The sequence below is a fragment of the Heterocephalus glaber genome, unplaced genomic scaffold (genome assembly GCF_053883595.1).
Source record: "Heterocephalus glaber isolate CG9 unplaced genomic scaffold, H.glaber_assembly_v1.0 deba00001509, whole genome shotgun sequence".
NCBI classification, from domain to species: Eukaryota; Metazoa; Chordata; class Mammalia; order Rodentia; family Bathyergidae; genus Heterocephalus; species Heterocephalus glaber.
The window spans coordinates 37,312,726-37,337,942 of NW_028258325.1; the positions used below are offsets into that span (position 1 = coordinate 37,312,726).

At 34.6% G+C, this 25,217-nt stretch overlaps 2 protein-coding genes across 6 annotated transcripts in view; one reads left to right on the plus strand and one right to left on the minus strand.

Moving 5' to 3' along the window:
• The window catches only part of Guf1 (GTP binding elongation factor GUF1), an 88,149-nt gene that overhangs the window by 16,233 nt on the left and 46,699 nt on the right, over positions 1 to 25,217 (plus strand). The window lies entirely within an intron of this gene.
• Yipf7 (Yip1 domain family member 7) overlaps positions 1 to 25,217 on the minus strand; it is a 38,852-nt gene that overhangs the window by 13,059 nt on the left and 576 nt on the right. The window contains exons 2-6 of one of the 4 annotated variants that reach the window (XM_087187542.1): positions 21,282 to 21,337; positions 21,147 to 21,183; positions 14,939 to 14,979; positions 13,357 to 13,473; positions 8,760 to 8,924 (exon numbers count right to left, since the gene is read on the minus strand). In XM_087187542.1, coding sequence (XP_087043668.1) covers positions 8,760 to 8,924; positions 13,357 to 13,472 — 281 coding nt within the window. In that variant the 5' untranslated portion in view covers position 13,473; positions 14,939 to 14,979; positions 21,147 to 21,183; positions 21,282 to 21,337. Of the gene's footprint in view, positions 1 to 8,759; positions 8,925 to 11,492; positions 11,535 to 13,356; positions 13,474 to 14,938; positions 15,140 to 21,125; positions 21,184 to 21,281; positions 21,338 to 25,217 lie in introns of those variants that run through there. The other 3 variants (XM_087187541.1, XM_087187544.1, XM_087187543.1) reach the window with 3 other exon arrangements.

Here is a 25,217-nt window from a genome sequence, read left to right on the forward strand (position 1 = left end):
GATGGATGAGAGGATCGTGGAGCTGGTGCTGGGGGAGCCCCTGTAATCTCAGTGGCATGGGATCCTGTGGCAAGAGGACAGTGACTTTGAGTCCAGCCTGGCCAACTTAATGAGACCCTGTCTCAAAAAGTTAATTAATTAGTTAGTTAGTTAATTAATTTAAAGGGCTGGAGATGAGGTCAGTGAGAAGGCCCTGAATCCACTCCTCTGTACCACTAAAATGTGTCATATATAACAATATAGATACTTTAGATAACCAGAAAAGATTGTTTTCCACGAAGGTTGTGAGAAAAAAATTAGCCATTATATGGAGAAAAATAAAGGTAAATCCTTATTTCACATAATAAGCTAAAAATAAACTGTCAAATAAAAATTCTAAATACAAAATATAATTTTAAAGTTGCAAATCTACAAGGGGATATAAACATTATTTGGAGCCAAACAGATTCTAAACAAAAAAGCAATTGGAAAGAAAAGTTTCTCAAAAAATCTGGATTTTAAAGTATATTAAATTGTACTGCTATAAACATGGGTGTGCATGTAACCCTGTAACATGATGTTTTAAAAATATTTCTATATATATGTCAATTTGTTTCACTTGTAGTAATAGTTTATCTTAGTTCACTGAAAAGAAAGTTTGTGTTATCTCTTTTTTTGTAAAAATCTTTTTGGTTTATGTCTTATCCTGAGTAACTACTATGCAGATTACAATACACAGTGTAATAACTACTGTTATGCTCTTATTATGTGACTGTGAAAATCTGTTTATTTTTTCATAGAATAGAAAGAAAACATTTAAAAATTTCTATATGTCCCTAAGAAAATTAGATGGTAAACACAAGCTAGAAAAAAAAAATGTTTGAAATACATATTCCAGAAAATAGCTAATACTTTAATATGTAAATATCATTTTAAAAAGGAGAAGGAAAACTTACTAAATTTCTATAGGAAATTTACTAAAAGCAAAAAAATGAAAAATGGGAAGAAGTAAAAATAGTAAGTTTATGGAAAAAAAAAATCACAATTTTCTCTAGTAATTAAGAAATACAGGTGAGGAGCAGAGCTGCCCCCGGAGCTTAGGAGGTGAATCTTCCAGGCCGCCATACCACTCCCAGTGTCAAGGAGGGGGGCCAGCAGCACAGACCCCTCCCCCCACCACGTTGAAATGAGAAGACATGTAAAGAAGTCTCAAAACAAGACTACCATATCACCTAAAGCAACCCCAAAGGGAAACGAGAAGGAACAATCTGATACTCAACCACAGGGACTCCCTCAACTGGCAACAAAAGAGGATCTGGAAAAAATGAAATCAGAAATAATTTCTCAAATAACAGCAGAGATTGTACTCATAGTGCAAGACATGATTAATAAATCTAGAGAGGACACAGATTAAAAAATAGAGGAGCTGAGGAACATGATGGAATCCCAACACAGGAAACAAATGGAATCCATAAAACAGACGCAAATAGAATTCCAGGAGATCAAAAACTCCACTGAAAGTTTATGCAGCAGAATGAAACAATATGAGGACAGAATTTCAGATACAGAAGATAAGATTGCAATTAGTGAACAGGAAAAGAAAAAATTCTTTAAAATAGTAAGGGACCATGAGAAATCAATCCAGCAGCTGCTAGACTATGAAAAGAAGAATAACATTAGACTGATCAGAGTCAATGAAGAAACAGGAGAGAGTGCAGATGACATAAAAAAACTATTCACAGAAGTGATGGCAGAAAACTTCACAAGCAGGGGGAAAGAACTTGAAATACAAACAAGTGAGGTATATAGGACTCCAACTAGCGTTGATCAAAAAAAAAAATCTACACATAGGCATATAACAGTTAAGATTCCAGAAACCCAACAGAAGAACAAAATTCTACATGCAGTTAGAGAAAAGAAACAAATCACATACAAAGGAAAGCCCATCAGAATCACAGCAGACTTCTCAAAACAATCCATCAAGGCAAGAAGAGCTTGGAGTGACATATTCCAAGCCCTAAAGGAAAACAGCCTCCAACCCAGAATGATGTACCCTGCAAAACTATCTTTCAAAATTGATGGAGAAATAAGATACTTTCATGACAAAGAGCACCTTAGGAACTTCATGAATACCAAACCAGCACTCCAAAAATTTTTAGATATTATACTAGGAAAAGACAATGAGGATCACAACCCCAGGAAGTAAAGCAGAATGAATCCATCAGGCACAACAAAAAATTAAATGCAAAGGGGGAGAATCCAATGAAAAGAAGAAGTCACGACAAGGATAAATAAATATGTATCAGTTATAACCAACCATCAATGTTAATGGTCTCAATTCACCAAGCAAAAGAAATAGACTGGCAGAATGGGTCAAGAAGCAAGATCCAACAATATGATGCATACAAGAAACATACTTAATTCAAAAAGAGGCCCAGAGACTGAAAGTTAAAGGGTGGAAAACAATACTCTGTGTGACAGGAACCCGAAAAAAAAGGACTAGCTATCCTCTTTGCAGATCAAGTGGTTTTCAAACCAATACTGATTAAGAGAGACAAAGAAGGACACTACATTCTTGTAAAGGGAACAATCCAAGAGGAAGAGATGACAATCATAAATATATATGCACCAAACACTAGTGCACCCAACTATATTAAAAAATACTAATAGACTTGAAAAATCAAATAAGCACTAATACAATAGTAGTGGGGGACTTCAACACCCCACTGTCACAAATAGATAGAACAACTAGACAAAAAAAAGCAACAAAATACTAGAACTTAATCAAATTCTTGAAATACTGAACTTAACAGACGTTTACACAGTGTTCCACCCCCACAAAATCAGAATACACATTCTTTTCAGCTGCACACAGGTTGTTTTCCAAAACAGACCACATACTAGTTCATGGAACATGTTTAAGTAAGTGCAAAGGAATTGAAGTTATCCTCTTTATATTATCAGGCCATAGTGCAATGAAATTGGAGATCCATAGCACAAGAAACCAGAAGAATTTCATAAACACATGGAAATTGAACAACACACTTCTGAATAACCCATGGGTCACAGAGGAAATTAAAGAAGAAATCAGACAGTTCCTACCATTAAATGATAAGGGCAATACAACATATCAGAATGTATTGGACACAATGAAACCAGACTTATGAGGGAAATTCATAGCAGTGAATACTCATATTAGGAAAATGGAGGATGCCCAATTAAACAACCTGATGCTGAACCTCAAGCTTTTAGAAAAAGAACAGCATGACAAATCCAAAGCTCATACAAGGGAGAAAATTATAAAGATCAGAGCAGAAATCAATGCAATGGAGATTAAGAGAACAATACAAAAAATTAATGAAGCCAAGAATTGGTTCTTCAAAAGAATAAACAAAATTGACAATCCTTTAGTCAACCTTATCAGAAAAAGGAAAGAAAAGGCCCAAATCTATGCAAGTAGGAATGAAAACGGTGAAATTACAACAGATCAAGCAGAAATCCAGAGGATCATCAATACCTACTTTGAGAACCTATATGCCAATAAGATGGAAAACACTGAAGAAATGGGCCGATTCCTAGATATGTATGAATTAACAGAGTTGAATGAAGAAGACCTAAAAATTCTAAACAACCCAATATCAAACAATGAAATTGAAAACATAATTAAAAACTTAACAACTAAGAAAAGCCTGGGTCCTGATGGCTTCACTGCTGAATGCTATAAGACATTTACAGAGGAACTACTGCTACTAATGTTTAAACTCTTCAATGAAATTGAAAGGGAAGCAATACTTGCAAATTCATTCCTGAAAGCAAGCATGACCTTGATCCCCAAAGCAGAGAAAGACCCAACCAAAAAAAAAGAACTATAGGCCAATCTTACTAATGAACATAGATGTAAAAATCCTTAATAAGATAGTGGCAAATTGAATGCAGAAGATCATCAAGAAGATCATACACCCTGACCAAGTGGGATTCACCCCAGGGACACAAGGATGGTTCAACATACACAAATCAATCAATGTAATCCACTATATCACTAGTCCCAAGGAAAAAAACATATGATCTTCTCAATAGATGCAGAAAAACTATTTGACAAAATACAACATGCATTTATGATAAAAACCCTATAAAATATTGGAATAGATGTTCTCTACCTCAATCTGATAAAAGGCATCTATGAAAACCCAACCGCCAATATCATACTAAATGTTCAAAAACTGAAATCCTTCACACTAAAATCAGGAATAAGACAAGGATGTCCACTATCATGGCACCCGTTCAATACAGCTTTGGAAACATTAACCATGACAATTAGACAGGAGAAAGAAATAAAAGGAATAAAGATAGGAAATGAAGAACTCTAATTGTTATTATTTGCAGATGACATGGTTTATATAGAAGACCCCAAGAATGCCACCAAAAGTCTTCTAGACCTAATAAGCAAATTTAGTAAAGTAGCTGGATACAAGGTCAACACACAAAATTAATAGCTTTCCTCTACATGAACAACAAACTCACTGGGAGAGGAATAGGGCAAACAATTCCTTTCACAGTAGCATCCAAAATACTGAAATACCTAGGAATCAACCTAACAAAAGAAATCAGAGACCTCTTTTCTGAAAACTATAGCACTCTGAAAAGAGAGATTGAAGATGATATCAGAAAATGGAAAGACATCACTTGCTCCTGGGTAGGAAGGATCAGCATAGTGAAAATGGCCATACTTCCACAACTGCCGTTTAGGTTCAATGCAATCCTGACTGAAATTTCAGCAGCATACTTCATGGACCTTGAGAAAACAATCCAAAAATTCATTTGGAACAAGAACAGACCCAGAATTAGCAAAAGCAATTCTAGGCAACAGAGCCATGACAGAAGGTATCACAACCCCCAACTTGAAACTATACTACAAAGCTACTGTGATAAAAACAGCATGGTACTTGCAAAGAAACACACCTGAGGACCAGTGGACCAGATTAGAAGATACAGAAACAACTCCAGACACACTCAGCCACCTTTGACAAAGGAGCCAAACAGCCTCACTGCAGGAAACATAGCCTCTTTAATAAATGGTGCTGGAAAAATTGGGTTTCAACTTGCCAAAAATTAAAACTAGGCCTATATCTCTCACCATGCACTCAACTAAAATCGAAATGGATTAAAGATCTAAATATTAAAACAGAAACACTGAACCAGCTGGAACAGAGGTTACATAGAACTCTTGAAGACTTTGGTGTAAGAAAAGATTTTATGAACAAAACCTCAGTTGCCTGTGAACTAGCACAACCAATCAACAAGTGAGATCTCTTCTTATTCAAAAGTTTGTGCACAGCAAGAGAAACCACCAACAGTGTGAAGAGACAATCCACAATGTGGGAAAAATTTTTCACCTGCTGTTACTCAGACAAAGGTCTACTATCCAGAATCTATGAAGAACATTAAAAAATTGGACCTCTCAAATTTAAAAACCCAATCCCAAAATGGGCATCTGAAATGAACAGACATTTCTCAGACAAAGAAATAGAAATAGCAAATATGGAAAAAATGTTCAACATCACTGGTCCTTGGAAAGATGCAAATGATAACAGCCCTGAGATTTCATCTCACCCCAGAAAGAATGGCTGCTATCATGAAATCAACCAATAACAAATGCTGGTGGGGCTGTGGGGAAAGAGGAACACTGCTGCACTGCTAGTGGAAGTGTAGACTGGTGCAACCACCGTGGAAATCAGTACGGAGATACCTCAAAGAACTAGGATTGGAAGTCCTATTTGACCCAGCTTTTCCCCTGCTGTGTATCTTTCCCAAAGAGTGAAAAGCATCATACCACAGTGATATTATTTGCACCCATGTTCATAGCAGCACATTTTGTAATAGCTAAGACTTGGAAGCAGCCCAAATGTCCATCAACTGGAGACTGGATAAAGAAAATGTGGGCTTTTAAAAAATACAAAATAGAGTACTATTCAGCCATAAAAAATGAGAAATTAGAGACATTTATAGTTAAATGGATGCACATTGAGGCGATACTCTTAAGTGAAATAAATAGGACACATGTGTAAATACCAAATAGTTTCTCTAGTGTGAGGAACTGAAAGTGTAAATAAGGACTAAAGGGTATAATAGGTAATGTGAAATAGGAAGAAAAGGGGCAAAGGGGAAGGGGAAGTGGGAGGGGCAGGGGAAAGGAAAGAAGGGAATGGAATTAATATGAGAAAATGAAAAAATGGAAACAAAGCCTTTGTAAATAGGGAGGGATGGAGGGGTTGAAGGGCAGGGAAAGGGGGAAAAATAAGAACGAAGAGTGATTATGTAAAGGTGCAAATTTCCGATGAGGAATGTCATTATGTTGTATACCTGAAATGTACCAACAAAGTTAATTTAAAAAAAAAAAAGGAATACAGGGCTGGGTATTAGGTCTGTGGTGCAGCCACTTGTCGGGCAAGCACAAGGTCCCAGGTTCGATCCCCAGTACCAAAAATAAATAAATAAATAAATTTAGAAAAGGAAATGCAGTAGAAGTATATTATTTTCCTCTTTCCTAGCAAACATATTCTAATGTGATGGTGTATTGGAAAATTCACTTTTGATTTTGGTTTGACTTAGGCATCTTTGATCTAGTCATCCAACTGCTCCAGACACATCCCAAGGATGAACTGTGTAGAGGTCAAAGGTGATTTTAGTTTGATGTTCATCAAAGCATTACTTCTAAGGAAGAACTTTTAAGGTGTGGGTAAATTATAGTACTTGTATATGATGGAATATTATGAAACCATCATAAATCAAGTTTTCAAATAATGTATCATAACTTTGAAGAATTCATGTATTAAAATGCTTATTAATACAATTTAAAAGAACATAAAACTTTCTATGCATAGTAAAACCACTTTCATTTTTAAATCCTCAAATATAAATACATTAATTGAAAAATAGTATTTTAGTTTAAAGTATTTGTGAGAAAAATCTACCTACACAAAATGGAATACTACTCAGTTATAAAGAAGGATAAATTCAAGACTTTTGTAGGAAAATGGATACATCTGGAAAACATAAAGTGAAATAAATTAGACACACAAGCTTACATACCATATGGTTACTCTCATTTGAGTAGTACAAAATACAAATAAAGAGCAAAAGCAGGGACTAGGAAAAAGAAAGAGGCAGATAGATCTTTTGCAAATGGGAAGGGATCCAAGAGACAAAGGGAGAAAAGGATATAAAAATATGTAAGATGTGTCACATACAGGTACCAAATACAATGAATGTAAATGGTATATGTCTTAACCGTGAAGTAAAAATAACAACAGCAATGAACATGGTGAAAGGGGACCTAGAGACAGAGGGAGAGGAAGAGGTATAAAAAGAATCAAGATACATTTTATATATATGTACCTACTTTCCAAAATGAAATGTGAATGAATAAACTTCATCCACAGCAAACATGTACTAATAAAATAAAATTCAAAAATAAAGTGTGTATACACCTATATCTATATATCTATATCATATCTGTATCTATCTAGCTATCTGCCTATGTATTTATCTATAAAACACATTTATTGAGAAATAAGAAAAAAGGCTGGAAGGACGTACATAAAATTTTTAATAGTAGTCATGTATTAAAGACAAGATTTAAAATAATTTTATATTATCCAAAGTACATACTGAATACAATTAGACAATTGACAGTTAAAGCAAAGATGTTAGTGGAGTCAAGAAAAGTGTTGAATAAGAACAGCTCACAACTTGCCAGTATTTATTAATTGCCGCATGAATGAGATGAGCTGGTTTAACACAATGGGCCACAAAATTTAACTGGTTTCTAATGAACCAGATCTATCATATATTTTCTCTGGTTTTCTGAATGGCTTAAATCTCTCACTATTTTACAATTTCTAAGCAAAAAAGAATATGTTAACTCTAGGTGGCTAGTTGTATTCATAAGAGGCAAACAATGGTATTTAGATGTGAACTATTAGAAATTTTAATTTATTCCTTTTCACTTGTCTACATATGAAGGAATTGTACATATAAAAGACTTGGGGCAGTTAGACAATGCTTGGCTCCCAAGTTAAAATCTCCTTGATTTTTAGTAGTTTGGCACTATCTTTCTAGACTTACATTGACATTCTTTTAAAGCAAAAACAGCAGATACAATATGGTGGGGCTTTTAAGCAGCAATGAATAAAACATTGTTGAAATCCCCTAAGGAGTTTAAGCTCCAAGAGTCCTGGGTTTCCTTCCCAACAGAAATGTTATTTAAAGGAACCATGTTCTTCTCCATGCATCCACCCCGACTGAAATGAGGGTTCATGTCATTCAGAGAAGAAAAATCCTGGCTCATCTCCATATCAACAACAAAAAATATTAATTTGGGAAGCTATCCCCTTTGCTCCCAGCAAGCAGAACAGAAAATAAAATATGTTCTGATGAAGTGCCTCATTAACTGGGGTGAGAAGGATAGTTGCCTTAATATAACCAATGTGTGAAAACATGTATTTACTATTGTCTATATATGGCCAGGGAGTCCAAATTTAAGAAACACTGAAGAAACATCTACTAAATGCAACAATAGCACATATCTATGTCTAAAGTTCTCCATATAACATATAACAAACTTCCCATAATTTGCATGTCTTGGTTTGGCAGACTCTTGTTATATGTGGAACAATCACACATAAAACACTGTACATGGCATGCTGACAGCACCCATTAAGTGTTGATTATTACCATTATTCTTTCAGCTATACACACATTAATAATACTCCCTTAACTTATCTTCTAGCAAAGGAGGCTCTTCGTCAAAACTGTCAATGTAAGGAGATTGTGAATAATATTCTGAGTTGGATGCTGGCTGAAAAAGTAGTCCTGAGTAACTTGCTGTTGTGAGCATCTCTAAAGGAACAAGAGGGGTGGGCTGAGACTGCCCACTGGCTTGCTGTCTAGAAAAAGAAAAATGCAGATATTTACACATCGAATAAAGGGATATCCTGACAAATCAAGAGAAGGAGGTGCAATTTTCCTTATAAGATTTTACTTAGTTTTTATGGATATTTATCCAAGCAAGAAATGACCTACTTGAATTTTAGCTTTATTCCAAAAAATAAAATAAAATAAAATATAATAAAATAAAATAAAATAACGAGTCACGCAAAGGCTTCCAGAAAAATTCTGCATACAAACCAACACAAACTGAACATGTACAATATATTGGGCACGGCCCTTATATTTTCCAATTAAAACTCTGTAAGGTCAAAGCTGTGTTTTTATTTTTCATTGTTTTTTAAAGCTGTGTTTTTAATCCTACTTCACAGGAAAAGAAACAGAGGCCCGTGGACACTAAATGACTTGTCTAGCATCGCACTCTGACACTGCAGTGGGATCTGGACAGAGGCTCTCTGAACAGCATGCTGGGCCCTACACATTATAGCTCCATCACTGATGTTCATGGGCAGTCACCAATTGTGGCACCCCTTTACATCTGAGGGACAGCAAGTAAAAATAATGTTATGAGCACAGTTAATTCAAAGGAAAAAATAAGTGCATACATTTACCACTGTCCATAAAGAAATGCTCTTTCCAGTTCTGGCCATTCCCAAGTAGTACAAATGAAATATCCTTGAGTATCTAGTTAAATGCATTGTATAGCTAACTTCAGAATCTCTTTTTTGAAATGTGTGATTTAGTTTCACTAAAATGTGATGTTTCAATACCTCCTTGACTGTGTTTTTGCTCTTGGTTTTGCCATTTGTGTGAGAAAGTTTGAAAAGTATTGGTATTTGTAAATTACATCTTGCTAGAGGTAGAGAAGGAAGAAAGGGAAAAAGGGAGAGTGTGAGGTTATTTGTTCATGATACACACTTTTACCTGAAGGAAGAAGAAACAAAAAATAGCCCATTACCATGTTTAAGGGTTATTTTTTTCTACCAATGGCCTTTAACCTAAGCTAAATATACACTCCAAGATTCTGACCTTGGGAAAATCCCTGAGATCTCTTGTGTTAATCTATTTTTTGAAATGGCTTTTAATGATTTCCTTTTAACATTAACCATAATATGAAGTCTAAGAATAACATATTTAACCTTTTCTATATCTGTAAACTTGCCAAGAAAATAACTTATTTTGGCAAATAACTCCACAGAGCTAGGTAGGGACATATGCACTCAATCATATACTAACTGAATCATAGTGCTCATTAAGGGTTGTGACCAGATATGCTTCTTGAATCCCCCAGAACATATACTGATTAGTTCTTCATTTAGCCATGTGGCATGTTCCTAATCTTTTTTTTTTTATGACAAAATAGGTACAATATCAAAAGTAACAGAAACAAATTATAAGTAAGAATCTACAGGTCTTCAACTTGGTAAAATTCTTGTAATATATATTTTTAAATATATGTCTTGCTAGAAAAATAAGAGGCAACCAAGATACATCATGTACAAGATCCCAATGATGAATATAACTGTACTGTATACCTAAAATGTACCAATAAACTTAACGAAAAAAATAAGAGGCAAATAAAGATGTCTAAATAAGATTTTCCTTGATATACTTGCTTGGCATTATCATAAATCTTGCACAGGTGCGCTAACCAGGCTTGAAGAAGTGTAACTGTCACAATTATTGCCTGCAAAGCAACTTTTGTGAATGATAAAGACTTTGTATGTACTCTGCACCAGTCTTGCATCCCAAGAGAAAAATGCATTAAAAATACATACATGCCCATCACCAGCCAAATGCTGTCACCTATTTTTCTCTCCATTCCTCTTCGCTCCTTCATCTAGTAAAACTTCTCCAACAAGAGCTTGGTTTCCATTGTCTTATTATAAGGACATAATTATAAATTTCACCTCCACTTAAGAAAGCAAATTTTAAAAATTTCCCTGTAAAGCAAGCCTCAAAATCTTTTATTTATAAACTTACTATTCTTGAATTTCATGATAGTCTAAATTAAAATTCTCTCTCTTACAACTTCAATTTTATATGCACTAGCCATAATATTTACTATTACGTCTTAATGAACATCATCTAAGCAGTATCAAAATAATCTCATTAATGGTTTAAAGTTCCACCCAGAAAACTCTCGAAATACTCATAATTGAATTCTCATGTTTTAGGTCTTTGCTCTAAAATTGTTATAAGCAACCATAATTCTAAGCACCTTTCTAAACTTACTCCTATATCTTCTGGTATTATCCTTTTTAATCGATAGCACCACTTAGAATGGCAGTGCCAAAGAGTTTCTTAATACAAGGGGTTATCTAAAACTACAGTGAATGCTTAAATAAAATTTCTTTTACAGTAAAAGACACTTGTATTAATCTCTCTGAGTTGTACCCCTCAATTTGAACATACTTATCCCATCATTCTTGCTACCTTCTGAAGCAGTTCTGGAAGTCCTCTTTCATGAATGTCTTTATGAGGTATGATCAAAAATAAAGTGAATGCTATTGTTGAGTGTCATCCAATGAAAAGACAGGTTGTAAAACATTGTGGTACATACTCACCCATCTTATTCTAGATCTGGCACCTTGCAACTTCTGACTTTTCTGCAAAGTCAAAAAGACCATGAAAGGTAAATGTTTTGAATGGATTCAAGGCAGCTATGACACCTCAATTAAAGATGCTTACAGAAGAGGATCTCCAGTACTGTTTCACAAAGTAGCAAGGATGACAGGTTAAGTGTGTTCAAAATGAGGAAGAGTATTTTGAGTGGGGAGTAATGGCAGTGTGTCTTTCACTGTAGTAATTTTTAAAAATGTAAACATTCACTGTATTTGATGATCACACTGTGTGTTCTTAGTGACATCATTCAAATTGACTATATCTTTTCTTGAAAAAAATTACAGGGGAGATAGAACTGGACACTTTTTACTACAAGCTTTGTTAACCTATAGCAAGTATTGAATGATAAGCATATTAGAGGCACCATCAGAAGTCAGATTAATATATTCACAATTTAAAGTGTTAAAGTTATATCATATCTATACCCTTCACAGCATTGTAGGAAAGTGTATATTCATGAAATTCATGATTTAAATGTGATTTTAAGTATGGCTTACAAAAGCAACTGACACTTTGTTGCCTGACATCATTTAACATTCCTGTACTTGCTTACACAGTTGCTTTTCTGCCTGTTTTTTTTGTGGGTCTAGGTTAGTGGATTGGGAGAAGGTGAGAAAAACTCTCATAGTGACTAATACTCATTGATCTCTTGTTATGTGTTAGAAACTGTTTGAGCTATATAAATTAACTCACTGGATCTTCAAACAACCTTATGACATGAGTTCTGCTTTATTCTCATTTTACATATGAGAAACCAGCCACACAGAGAATTGAGAAACTTTCTCAAGATCTAGAAGAAATGGGGTTAAGCTTTTAGTTGCTTGATTAGGCCCATAATGAAGGTGAGCATATGATTTATTGTAAAATAAAGACATTTTAGTTTAAAATGTATATTATTGATAATAACGTTGAGATAGTAGGAATAGGCCGGACCATCATAGACAAACGTAGGAGGTCTAGTTTCTGTACCATCCTAACAAGTCTAGGCCAAATTAACTTATAACAAATATTTCAAGTGTATTAATTCTTGAAGGTTGTTGTTAAACAGACACCCAAAAAATGTTTATTAATTCAATGAAGTCTGGCTCTCAAGCAATGTCCTGAAAAAAAACTAGTGTTATGGTTTGTGTTTAGATTCCCCCCTCCCCCAAGCCTTATGTGGGCATAGGTGGCTGTTTCTCAGAGATGGCTGAATCTAGAGTGTGTGATGCTGGGGTTAAGAGTTTGTGGTTTCTAAACCAGTCCACTAATTGGTTTGGCACCACCCTAATCCCCCATAGTCTGGCTAAGATAAAAGGGGCAGAAGATGCTTTTAGGTTTCCCTAGTTGCTTTTGCTGTCTTCTGCTACCATGAACTGTTGCCCTTCTGCCACCCTGCCTTGTAGCCAGCTGATTATAGGCTGAAACCTCTACAAACGTGAGCCAAATAAACCCTTCCCCCTTTAATTTTGGCATTTTGTCTCAGCAATGAAAGAAAGGTAACTCAAACAATTAGAAAGAAAGAAAATATTTTCTATTTGCCTAGTGCTTGTACTTGGGATCCCTGTTGAGAGCTATTTTGAAAAGAATAGATAAGACTCTCAGTTGGCAACGGTTCCCAAGTTGTAAAGGACACCTACCTCGAACTAGATTAATTTCTCTCTCCTTTCTTGTAATTGTCTGGGGGGGACTTAACTGAGACATATCTCAGTGGCATACTATGGAGAACTTTGTCTTTTCCCAAGGAAACCTCCCTACCTGGAATCCTTTACAATAATGTTAACACTTTTCAAATGGGAGCATATGTACTCAATATAAAATACTTACTCTCCAGGTCCATAAAGATCTCCATAGGCACTGGCATCATTATAGCTTTGCTCCTGGTTATCGATAGTATAATTAGATTGGTAAAAGTCAGTCTCAAGTTGTCCCACGTTTGACATCCTCAGAAAAAAACAACATTATTTTTTACTAAGTTCACAAGTCAATATATTTTTGAAACATTCACAAAGATTAACTGATACTGTGATTATGGCTGTAGTCCTAACAGAGAACAAGGTCTTCTTTGAAAGATAAGTTAAATATTGGGGAAAGAGTATGGAAATATATGTTAGAAAGTCATTAACAAAACATGTTATCTTCAAGTACTTTTTCTGAAGTTTTCAAATCTTCAGATGGTAACTTAACTATATTGACTTTAATCTGAAAGAACCAACATTCTTTACCAAACACTTTATTGTTAGTGGTTCAAAAGACAAATTTTGATACACATAATATGAAGTTCTTCCTCAAAGTAATAGCTGGTTATAATAATAATAAATAATAAATATGGTAATAAATAAACCATTTGAGCTTGATTTTTACTAGAGATTTAAAACTTGCAGGGCTGGGGATTTAGCTCGGTGGTTCCGCCACCTGACCCGCAAGCACAAGGATCGGAGTTCGATCTCCGGTACCAAAACAAAGAAACAAAAACTTTGCTGACAACATTTCTGCTCCACAAAATAAAACAAAGCACTTCTATTTAGAAATTTCTAATAAACGTTTGGATTTTTTTTTTTTCCCAGGATGCTGCCCCTGGGCTCCTGGCTGAGTTAGAGAAAAGCTCTTTCTTTTTTCTTCTACACACTCTGCATAGTTTGTCCTCAATTCTAGTAGTGAAGAGAAATGCATAGCCTTGACTTGGAGCTTAAGGCCAGGACTACCAGATGAAGAACATTGTGAGAAGAGAAAGGGATGAAGGCATGATGTTAAAAAGGTGATCTGGATGTTTAGATAAAAATTAGAAAATAGAATAGAAACTTTTCAAATGAATAAATATTATTTGATTTAACATTTCAATCTCTTTTCCTTGAAAACCTTGTTCTTTAAAAAGCAGAAGCAACTAGGAGCAACTCATATAATTATAATCATCTACAGGATTCTACCTATAATGAATTCCAAATGAAATTACATAAGTAGCCTTAACTCTAAGAGCCTCATTAATCAGAAACGTTCAAGGAACAATTGTTAAATATATCAAATTTGTTCGGTTTAGTAAAAATACAGAAAGCTTTTCTAAAATTAGATGCAGCAATTCATATATCTGATTTAATAAATCAAGATTTTTCATTAGCAATGTGTATGAAAGTAGCTATGGATCATTTAAACTAAAATCAGAAATGAGTAATAAATCTTTTAATACTTTATAATTTATAGAACTGAAAATTTAATAGTATAACTTTCTCAGTCCATAAAAATGTTATTATAAAACATAGAAAACAATTTCACTGGAGAATACCCTAAGTTTTCATAACATGAAAAGTTTTATGTAATATGAATAATGGTATTAGAATTCTTACATAACCTAGCTTCATATTTTATTTAAATATCAAGTCTTTCAGAATAATCAGATAAATCTGATACATACCTCTATATATTTCACACGGAAAGGTCCTCCAACTAGTGTAGCTTTATTTCAGAAATATAAAACAAATCAGTTTGTGAAAAGATGACGAGGTGTTTATATTTATAGTTTTCTAAATTTGTACACTGACACTCTGAACAGATGCTACAGCTAAAAAAAAAAAAGCTTACTAAAAGCCAAATACAGTATCTTATAACACTTTTCATAGTTTACAACACAATGAACAGTGCACACACATAAATTTGACGTGGAAAAAAGCAGATTCAGTTTCAGTTTCCTTCTTTATATGTTCATTAAACTTTGAAATAAGATCATTTATTTAAGGCAAGCAGCAGAAAGTAAGAGGCTCAATATTCTTTCCACTTCTGTAGTGTTCAACACAGACAATACTTCCTAAAAATATGCAGTAAAAAATCAATATAAGGTATATGATCTTAATATGAAGACCTTAGCACCAAAATGAAAATGGAGTGTTGGTCCTCTTTCCCAATAGTAGTACTCTACAAAATGCCTGACTCCCACACCTTAAAGAAGGAAAGGTGGAATTTCAATCACGATTTCAGAGATTTCAGTCCATGTTCAGCTGGCTTCAAAGCAGAACATCCTGCCAGAAAGGTATGGTGAAGCAAAGCTGCTCATTTCATGGCAGCTAGAAAACAGAAAAAGGAAAAAGCCAGGGGCCACACATATTAGTCAGCATCATACCTTTGTGATCCATCCAGACATATCCAGAAGTGTGATTTATTAATCCCTTAGGCAGGTCTTGAGCCAATCAAGCAGATAATCCAATTTAATGGTTACATGGGGTATTACCAGTTTTACCAAATCTTAGGCATCTAATTTATATGAACAACCTTTAGGAAGAATATTTAGCATCTGCCTCTGATTGTTTTCCTGCTTGTTACTTTTGCGGCAGCAGTCAAGACAGATGGGCATGCTGGGCAAGTTCTGTCTCATTTTTAGTCCAACTCTACTTTTAAACTAAGAATTGGAAGCTTTCTAACTTATCCCCAACCAGGAAGCTACCTGAGTTGCCTCTGTCTACATCACTCTCACTGCCAGGAAAATTCTGTGGTTCTGACTCAGGTATCCTGACTAATATTCCAAATTTTATCAGGGTCTGGTCTTTTTGTACCTAACATCAAACTTATGGCTGGACATCCAGTGCCCCTGCTTAATGCTGATTTCTAGTTAACTTGAAAATTTCCACATATCCAAATTCCCAGTAGCTGGAATTTTCTGTTCAAAAGCAGATTATTTGGCATTTGGCAAAGGTAAAATATCAAAGTACTTCTTCCCACACTGCTTAAAACATTTGAAATTTGATTTTTTTTTAATCAGAGCTGCCCTTTCTAGGTCACCACTCAAGTAACAGTGGGTCACAAATGTATTGAGGACATGCTATTGAATACAAGGCAGTGTTCTTGATGCTTGCTTCCAGAAATGGACAAACCAAACAGACCTACATTTGCAGACATATTTTATTTTATATTTTATTTTATTTTATTTTAGTACCGGGGATTGAACTCGGGTCCTTGTGCTTGTGGGGCAGACGGTGGAACCACTGAGCTAAATCCCCGGCCCAGACATATTTTAATATTGTTAAACTACATCTACAACTAATAACAGTGGCTAGCTGGGCATTGTTTTACAAACCTCAGGTTTAAGACATTTAATTTTTATAAAACCCTTATTAAGTCTTATTATCCTATTGTACAGAAAAAGAAATAGAGATTAAATAAGTTGCCAAAAGTCAACAGCTAGCCAGTAAAACTGATATTTGAAGCCTAGCAGATTGAGTCTAATTACATTATTATCCAAGGTGATTTTAAGAATCATCCAAGTTGAATGTGATATTAAGATGCAGATTGAGAGCCCAGCATAGTAGCGCACTCCTCCAATCTTAGTGCTCTGGGTAGCTAAGGCAGGAGGATTATAAATCTGAGACCAGCTTTGGCAACTTAGTGATTCAGTGACACACTGTCTCAAAATTTTAAAAGGGCTGGTGATGTAGTTCAGTACAAAGGCCGTAGGTTCAATCCCAAATACTGCACGTGCATGCACACACACACACACACTGGAGAGTGAGAAGGGAATAGGATTTGAGTACTCAGAGAAGATCTCTCAAGAGGCTCATTTGGATAGAGATCTGGTTGATAAACTAGAAGTCACTTGAAAGATTACTTGAAGTGTATTTCAAATGAAGGCATTGATATAAGGAATTTGGTGACTTGTGGTTTAAACAGAAAGTCAGTGTAGGTAGTGGTTTTCAGCATGGAAAAACTGAAGATGAGTCAGAGGAGTAAGCAAAGGCAAGATGACACAGGATATTGTTGATCATGATATGGAATCTATATATTATTATAATTGAAATGAGATGCCATTGAAGCATTTTAAGCAATAGCATGATATGATCAATTTATGCAGGAATCCATAAGGAAGACTGGATGGGAGGAGGCTGTTACAATAATACAGGAATGTTAGGCCGGTGGCTTGGAGTAGTGTTGCAATGGAAATAGGAGAGCTTGTACAGAAGTCATGGTAGGAACGGAAAGAGCAAACCAAAGAGGTCAAGATAGGATCAGGTGTGTCAGTAAGAGGATGATTCAGACCAGGAAAATGAGGATGAGTTACATGAACTGAGGAAGGGCTCATGGAAACAGAAGGGACTAAACAAATGTAGAAAACACGGAAAGAAGAAATAATAGCATACAATTTCTATCAGGTGGAAGAAAAGCAATTATGATGATCTCTAGAATTCTGGCCAACATTTCTTTTTAAATGTATAATTTTATGAGAAATGGCCAAATTGTTGTATAGCAGCCAAATTTTGATCATCCTTTCTATTCCTTCTTTCAAAATTCTTAGTTTATTTCATTGTTATTAATATGTATCAACTGTACATATTAAAAGGGTTTGTTGTGATATTTTGACAGATTAAAGCACTGTGTATTAATCAAATCAGGACAATTAGTATCAAACTTATTTATGTGGGAACATAGGTTCCTACCTGTAACAGCAAATACTCAGGACTCATTCTTTTTTTCCCAATACACAAATTTTAATATATAAAGTCACTGAAAACCCTATCAAAGGTAATATTATTAATCTTATTCATCTAAATAAATTTTAAACTTTTTGTGAGTGTGCATTTTTCAATATAGTTTCCTTCATGAAAAATTGGCTTGATTAAATGAGTTGTAAAAATATATAAACCAAAAATAAGATATAAAAATGAAATTATTCTAAACCTCAAGTGAACTATAAGTCATGAAACATTGAAGACCAAGTGACTTCAGTTTCCTGAGAAGTGCATTAATGGACCATCAATACACATTCCAGAATACTTTAAAGGTACTCATAATTTAACAACACATATGAAGAAAACTGCACTTAATTTTTTCCATGAACAGATCATCTAAATGTTATATTGTATGTTGAAGAATAAAGCTAAAATCAACATTATATTCAGTCAGTGTCACCAGTTAAATTAGTTTATTTAAACAGTTGTTGGTTCTCAATGATCAAATAATGAACATGAATAGATTTTCAATTTATAGAAAAGTATTATGTTCTACTCACTATTTCCTTTTATTCACTTTCTTTTCTCTTCTCCCTCTTACCTTCCTTCCATCCTTTCTTCCTTTCTCTCTCTTTTCTCTCCCAAGTTGATCTCATCCATCTCACTAGCTTTATATACCTCTACACATATATCATTCCCAAAGCTTACAATGAAGCCTTGCCTTTTCTTTTCAGCTCCAAACTATTTAACAGATTTCAAATAACATAATCCAAACTGAATTCTTTATCTATTTCCCCCTCTTTCTCTTTTCCATTTCAAGAAATGTCATCAAAAAGCATCTACTCACACAAATCAGAAATCATCTAATTCTGCAATAAATTATCTCAATTGTATTTCTGAATGTATTAGTCACATTTCCATTGCTGGGACAAAATACCCTATAACCCACAACTTAAAGGAGGAAAGGTTTGATTTGGCTCACAGTTTTTTAGTGAGTTCAGTCCGTGGCAGGCTGGTGCCAAGGCAGAAATAGCACGATGGGAGGGGCTGGTAGAGGAAACTTGCTTAGATCATGCTTGTCAGGAAGCAGATTGAGAAGAGGGGAACCGAAGAGGTTGATACACCCTTCCAGGTCATACATGCAGTGATCTACCTCCAACTAGGCCCCAGCTCCTAATAGCACCCTTCATCCAGCCAAGAACTCATCAATGGATTAATCCACTGATGAGTATAGCACCCCCATGATCCAATCACTCCAAAACCCACATATCTGAATACATGAGACTTTGGGGGGATATTGTAGGTCTAAACTATAACACTAAAATATATCTCTCCCTAATTCTCTGCATTTCTGTTGCAATCAGCTTGATTGAAGCCATCATGTTTTCTTACTTAGACATCAATTTGTAATTATCCCAGAAATTGAAATACCACTTACTAAACAACAAATTTGTAGCAGGTAATAGAGCTTACATAGAGACTGTTAAAAGTATACTTTTAATGGCGCATTGATTTGCCAAACAGGAGATCTTTTTGGGATTGCTAGCTGCAATTAGTAGTCGAGATCAGGAAAAATGATTTCCATGCACAATTTCTTAGTATCTTTCTCTGTTTTGAAGAGAATATGAGCTCCTCAACAGCTGATTCTGGAACAATTTATCCTGTACCTGACAATTATTAATACATATTTGTGTTAAATGAAAAGATGGTTAGACAGATGATCACCATTATTGGGTCTGCAATCTTAAAATCTAATATATAAAATGTTATTTACAGATATAAATGTTGCATAAAATTATGACATTCATCAATGTAATCTTCTGATATATAAAAGGAGGTTCAGATAGGCTAAATGACTTGTCCAAAGTCACACCTAGTATGTGACCAAATGTAATCTGAACTTCAGCTTCCTCACTAAGCTCAGTTTCTGTTCATTATTGAGCACCTCCAAAAATACTATTTATGGTTGTCCAAGTCAGGTATTATGAATTTCTGGAAATTCTTAACGATGATTATAGGAACTCGGCAAAATATTTTTTGTCTGAATAGAGCTGCCAATGGACCAAAAAAAATAATGTTATCACTGTTTATCTCAATAGAGAAATGTATGGCTAACAGTTTTTAATCAAGCAATAACATTATTTTAGCAATGTGTATTACAATTTAATGTCCATTTACTACATCTCACCTATTAATTACTACACTGCAATACATGCATTCTACTTTCCATTATTTTTTCATGTGTTTTAGTTCAGGATTCTCTATATTCTCTTTTTGCTAGTAACACATATGATTTCTTCTATTCTTTAAAGACCAGATTCCCTCCATTTTATAAGCCTGAAGCTTCAGCACAAGATATTCCATAGTCAAATGAAAGTGGACACAAAGTTTTATTTCAATGGATGAGTTTTTAAAAGTTCAGTATGTCCTATGAAAAGGAGATTACAGGATTTTGTTTCATTAATACTGCCATCAATGACTTTTAAATTGGCCACTTCTTGTTAGCTCCTAGTTTGATTTTGATTAAAAAAAATGGTATCAAGCAGACTTATTAGTCTATTAAATTTTAATTTTGCAATAACTAAATATTAGCAAAAACACAATTTGCACCCAAAATTATTAAAGTTGATATGAGTGGTAATTGAGTAGAACATTCTTAGAAATCATATTATTATAAGGGTCATTTAAAGTAATATAATTACAAGTCAAGTTTGTATATATTTAGAAAAAAATAATTTTCATAGGAAGCCTTCCCTAGTAATTATATGAATCCTCCATAAAATCAGAAATCCTCTACAGAAACAAAAATAAAAAATAAATAAAAATAAAAAATAAAAGTTCTTAAGGAAAAATACAAAAAAATGTCAAGTAATTTCTTGTAGCAACCTTTGAGAAAATACAAGTTATCTACCGGTAGCTATATAGACCCTCAGTTCTGTTACCTGCAGAAAAGAATAAAACTTACCTACTTCTTAGGTACTATTTTATCTTTATATCATTCACTTAATTTTATTTTAATATTTTTATAGTATGCCTACATTGTTAGTCAATACATATGAGTTAAAATCAAAGAATACAGTAAATGTTCAAAATTTTAAAAAATTATTACAGTAAAAGACACACTGCCACTATTCCTCCTCAAAATACTCCCTCTAGCTTCATACACACCTACTCCATCCTTTTTCCCACCTGAAGAAGTTCTGGAAGTCCTCTTTCAGGGTTGTCTCTGTGAGGTATGATAAAAAAATATGAATTATGCTGTTGTTGAATGTCACCTAAAGGGAAAGCAGAGCTTGTAAAAACATTACAGTTATCCTCACCCACCTTATTCATCAGATCTGGTAATAGGTGACTTCTGGATATTCTCCAAGTAAAAATGACTATAAAAGGTAAACATTTTGAATCAATTCAGGACATCAAAGCAACCATGGCAATGCAACCAAAGACATAAAAGAATATTGCCAGAACTGCTTCAGAAAGTGTCAAGAACAATGGGATAAGTGTGTTTGAGTTTAGGGGAAGTATTTTAGGGGATTAATGGGAATGTGCCTTTTACTATGCTAAATATTTTTAAAATTAAACATTCACCATATTTTTCAATCACACTTATACATTTAATTTTAAATATAGATGTGCGTGTATAATTAAACTAGTGTATAAAATGTGAGCATTGTCTAGGATTTTTCAAAAAGAGCCATTAACACATTGGCTGGTAAGTAGTAAATACTCCATAAATGTGACCTCGTGTTATTATGTTTCCAGATGGAAATAAAATGAGATCAATAGGGGCTGGGGATTTAGCTCAGTGGTTTTGCTGCCTGCTGCGCAAACACAAGGACCCGAGTTCGATCCCTGGTACCAAAATAAATAAATAAATAAAAATTAAAAAATAAAATGGGATCAATAGCAGGTGTTTGTATTTACTCTTGTGTCCATTACTCATAGTTACCCAGCACATAATGTTTTCAGTGAACTCTAACATAAATCTGTATTAGAAATCTATTTTACCAAAAGAAACTGGTGATAATTGGTGTGGCAATATTTTTAAATGTTATGTCTTATACAGAGATTGTGGTTAGAGATAAAACATTTTTTGGGCACTCATCTCTTATTTTATAGTAAAGAAATAACATTTCTGATAGCAAGAAAGGTTAAGCAATTCTGTTGACAAGTAAACATGAAAATAAGAAATGAGAACTTTTCAAGCAATATACAAAAAAATATTAACTAGCTTCTTGTAGCAACCTATGAGAAAACACAAAGAGAGAAATTAATCAACATGGGAGCTATTAAGATTTGGAATTTAGAGAAGTTAGAGGAAATTTAAAATAGACAGGACTTGCTTGGTTTGAAAATAAAATTGTATGCCAATCCTAGCCTGTTTTCAGCAAAACATTCTCAAAGTAAGAAATAGCTTCAGCACAAAGATAAAACTCAGGCTGCCACCATACCATTAAAATACAGACTTAAGGGATAAGCCCAAGGAAGTGACTGTAAAATCATGTAAGACTTAGATATATGGAAGACTGTATACTTAGCAGTGCTTTTGAGTATGTTATGGGCATAAAATCAAACCATCTCAGTTAAAACAGAATTTTCGGAAAATTAATGTTACACCATCAGTGACGAGGGTGACCTAAATTAGCACAAGGTCTATCTTGGAAAGCAGTATTAGTCATGAAGTCGAGTATAAATTGATCCATAAGAACCTCAAGTTGGGAGGAAGTAAATTCATTAGAAATTTCTTTTGTTTGAGTAGAAGTTGGTATAATTTGTAAACAATAAGAATTCATCCAAAAAATCTGTAAATATTACATGTTCCATTTGTTGCAAAATGTATTTGTAGTCATCAGTAAAAAGTGCACATGTACCTTAATATAATCTCCTTAGAAATAACAGAAAGCAGTATAATTTGCCAATCTTGGATCTTTCTCACAAGGGAGGAGACAATTAGGGTGAAAATTATTAGGCTTCACACCTCAAACCTAAAAGGGTGTATTTGTCCAATAGTGTTACAGAAAAATCCACTTGGATAAATATTACTCAGTAAAGTAGAATCAGAGTTGGAGACATAGTTTTTAAGTTTTTAAGTTCCTAAGCAACAAAGCAAGTTTTTGGTTCACGGTGCTCACTACTCTGACCCATGTAAAGGCATCATCAGTTTTGCCTCTTTAATGTTCTTTGTTTCTGATTTATTTTCATTCTGATGGATACATATTTTTCTCCAGTTATATCAACACTGTTTCTTAAGTTGTATCATCTGGTGGGCTATTCTGTACATCCTTTCTCCTTGAAGAAGTTTTTGATATTCTTGATCTCATCTCTTACAGATAGATTTAGAGCTTCAAGAGATCAATGTTTTTGCTCTGATTTCCAAACTTTAGATGATGTCTGTATTGGTCAGCTTTCTGTCACTGGGACATCTGTGACTTAAGGAATGAGAGGTTTAAGTTAGATCAGTACTTCAGAGGACTCAAAGCAGCTGACTCAAGGCAGAAACAATACGGCTGAAATGTGTGGTGGAGCAAAACTGCTTAGTTCATAGTGGCCAGGAAGCAGTCAGACAACAGTGGCAGAGAGAAAGGAGCCAAGCAGCAGATATGAACTCAGTCATGTCTCCATGATCTACCCAGACACACTCAAAAGTATCCTTTACTACTCCCCTATGTGGCTCCCAAGCCAATCAAGTTGAAAATTAAGCTTAACCATCACAATCCACCCCTTGACCACTTGACACTTAAACATATCTCCCTAAATGACAGATAATCTCCAATTAAGGAAATTAGCAAGTTCATGTGTCCACCTACCATGTTATAACTATTTTGCAAACAACCAGATACACCCTAATTCCCCAAAAGTTCCACAACTGCTCTAAAGTCCAAGTCAAACTCTCCTCTGAGACTCAAGGCAAACTCCTAGCTGTGAATTCTTATAAAAATAGAAAGCTACTTTTTCCTAAGGTGCAATGGCAAAAGGTAAACATTCCTATTCCAAAAGGCATATAAAAAAAGGGAATAAAAATATAAGGTGAACATTAATTCTTAAAGCTTCATATCTGGCATCAGGGTACATAGTGATGTAATGTGAGTTACAGAGGACTTGGGCAGCCTCAAACCTATGGCCTTGCCAGTTACAGCCACATAACCTCTCATTTGGGCTGCCTGTGCTGCTGCCAGAGGTTTTCCATGGCAGACATTCCACATTCTTGCCAGCTCCAACCCACTAGAGTCTCCACTGCACTTTCTGCTTTACACAGTCACAGTCTGCTTTACACAGTTTTACACAGTCAAGGGTACTTTCCATGATCTCCCAGGTCTTCCTTTGAAATTTGAGTAGTACTAGTAGTAGATTCAAATCTACATCTCTGGTTCATTTCTATTGACTATATAACTTCTGCTTTCTCCCTGTTTTTGCAAAAAACAAAAAAAAAGACCAAGTTTTAATTGACTGCAACACTGATTTTTAAGGACATCAATATGAAAATAAACTAAATATGGGGGAAAGTATAGCCAAGGGATTACTGAATAAAAATTACATATTGGAGCATCTCCTATGTTCCCATGCTTTTGCTCTTGCACTGACAGAAAAATACCGTGTGTGAATTATTTTGTGACATTGCCAGCTGCATAATTTCTCCTGTAGACCTGAAATCAAGTTTTGAACATTTCTAGGTACTGATTGAGGTGTTTAAGTTATAGCACTAACAGAATTTGCTCTGGCTCTGAGCTAAATTTCTTAAACCCTCATATAAACTCCATCCCCTGAATCCCTCACTGGGAACAAGTGTAGGTAGAACATTCCTTCCTCTTGCTGTCTGCCTGAAGTTAGGCCACACACTCTGCAAATAAGTTCATCTAGTAAATGATTTGGACTGATAACCCAAGGAATAGTCCTTCTTTCTCTTCATTCCTAACTGGCCCTCCTCTCATGATGGTTTGGGGCACTCCCTTGGATGCTTTTGGGACCACTCCAGTAATCATTCACTCAGGACCAAATAAACATTAATATCAATATTAAATTATTTATATTTTCATAGAAAATCTATCAGAAATCTTAATGAAGTATTGTTTCTAAATGAAATATAGATGTTGTGTGACATAGCTTTCTGAAGAAAATATAGCTTTGAAAAATGTACTAGTGAGGATGTATGCTCCCAAATATATGACTAGCCAAAGCACAGGCATTGTCTTGAGTTTAGTAAAGTTACCTGATGGATGAAAATATAACGTGGCCACTAGTGGATGATGTAATTTGGTACAT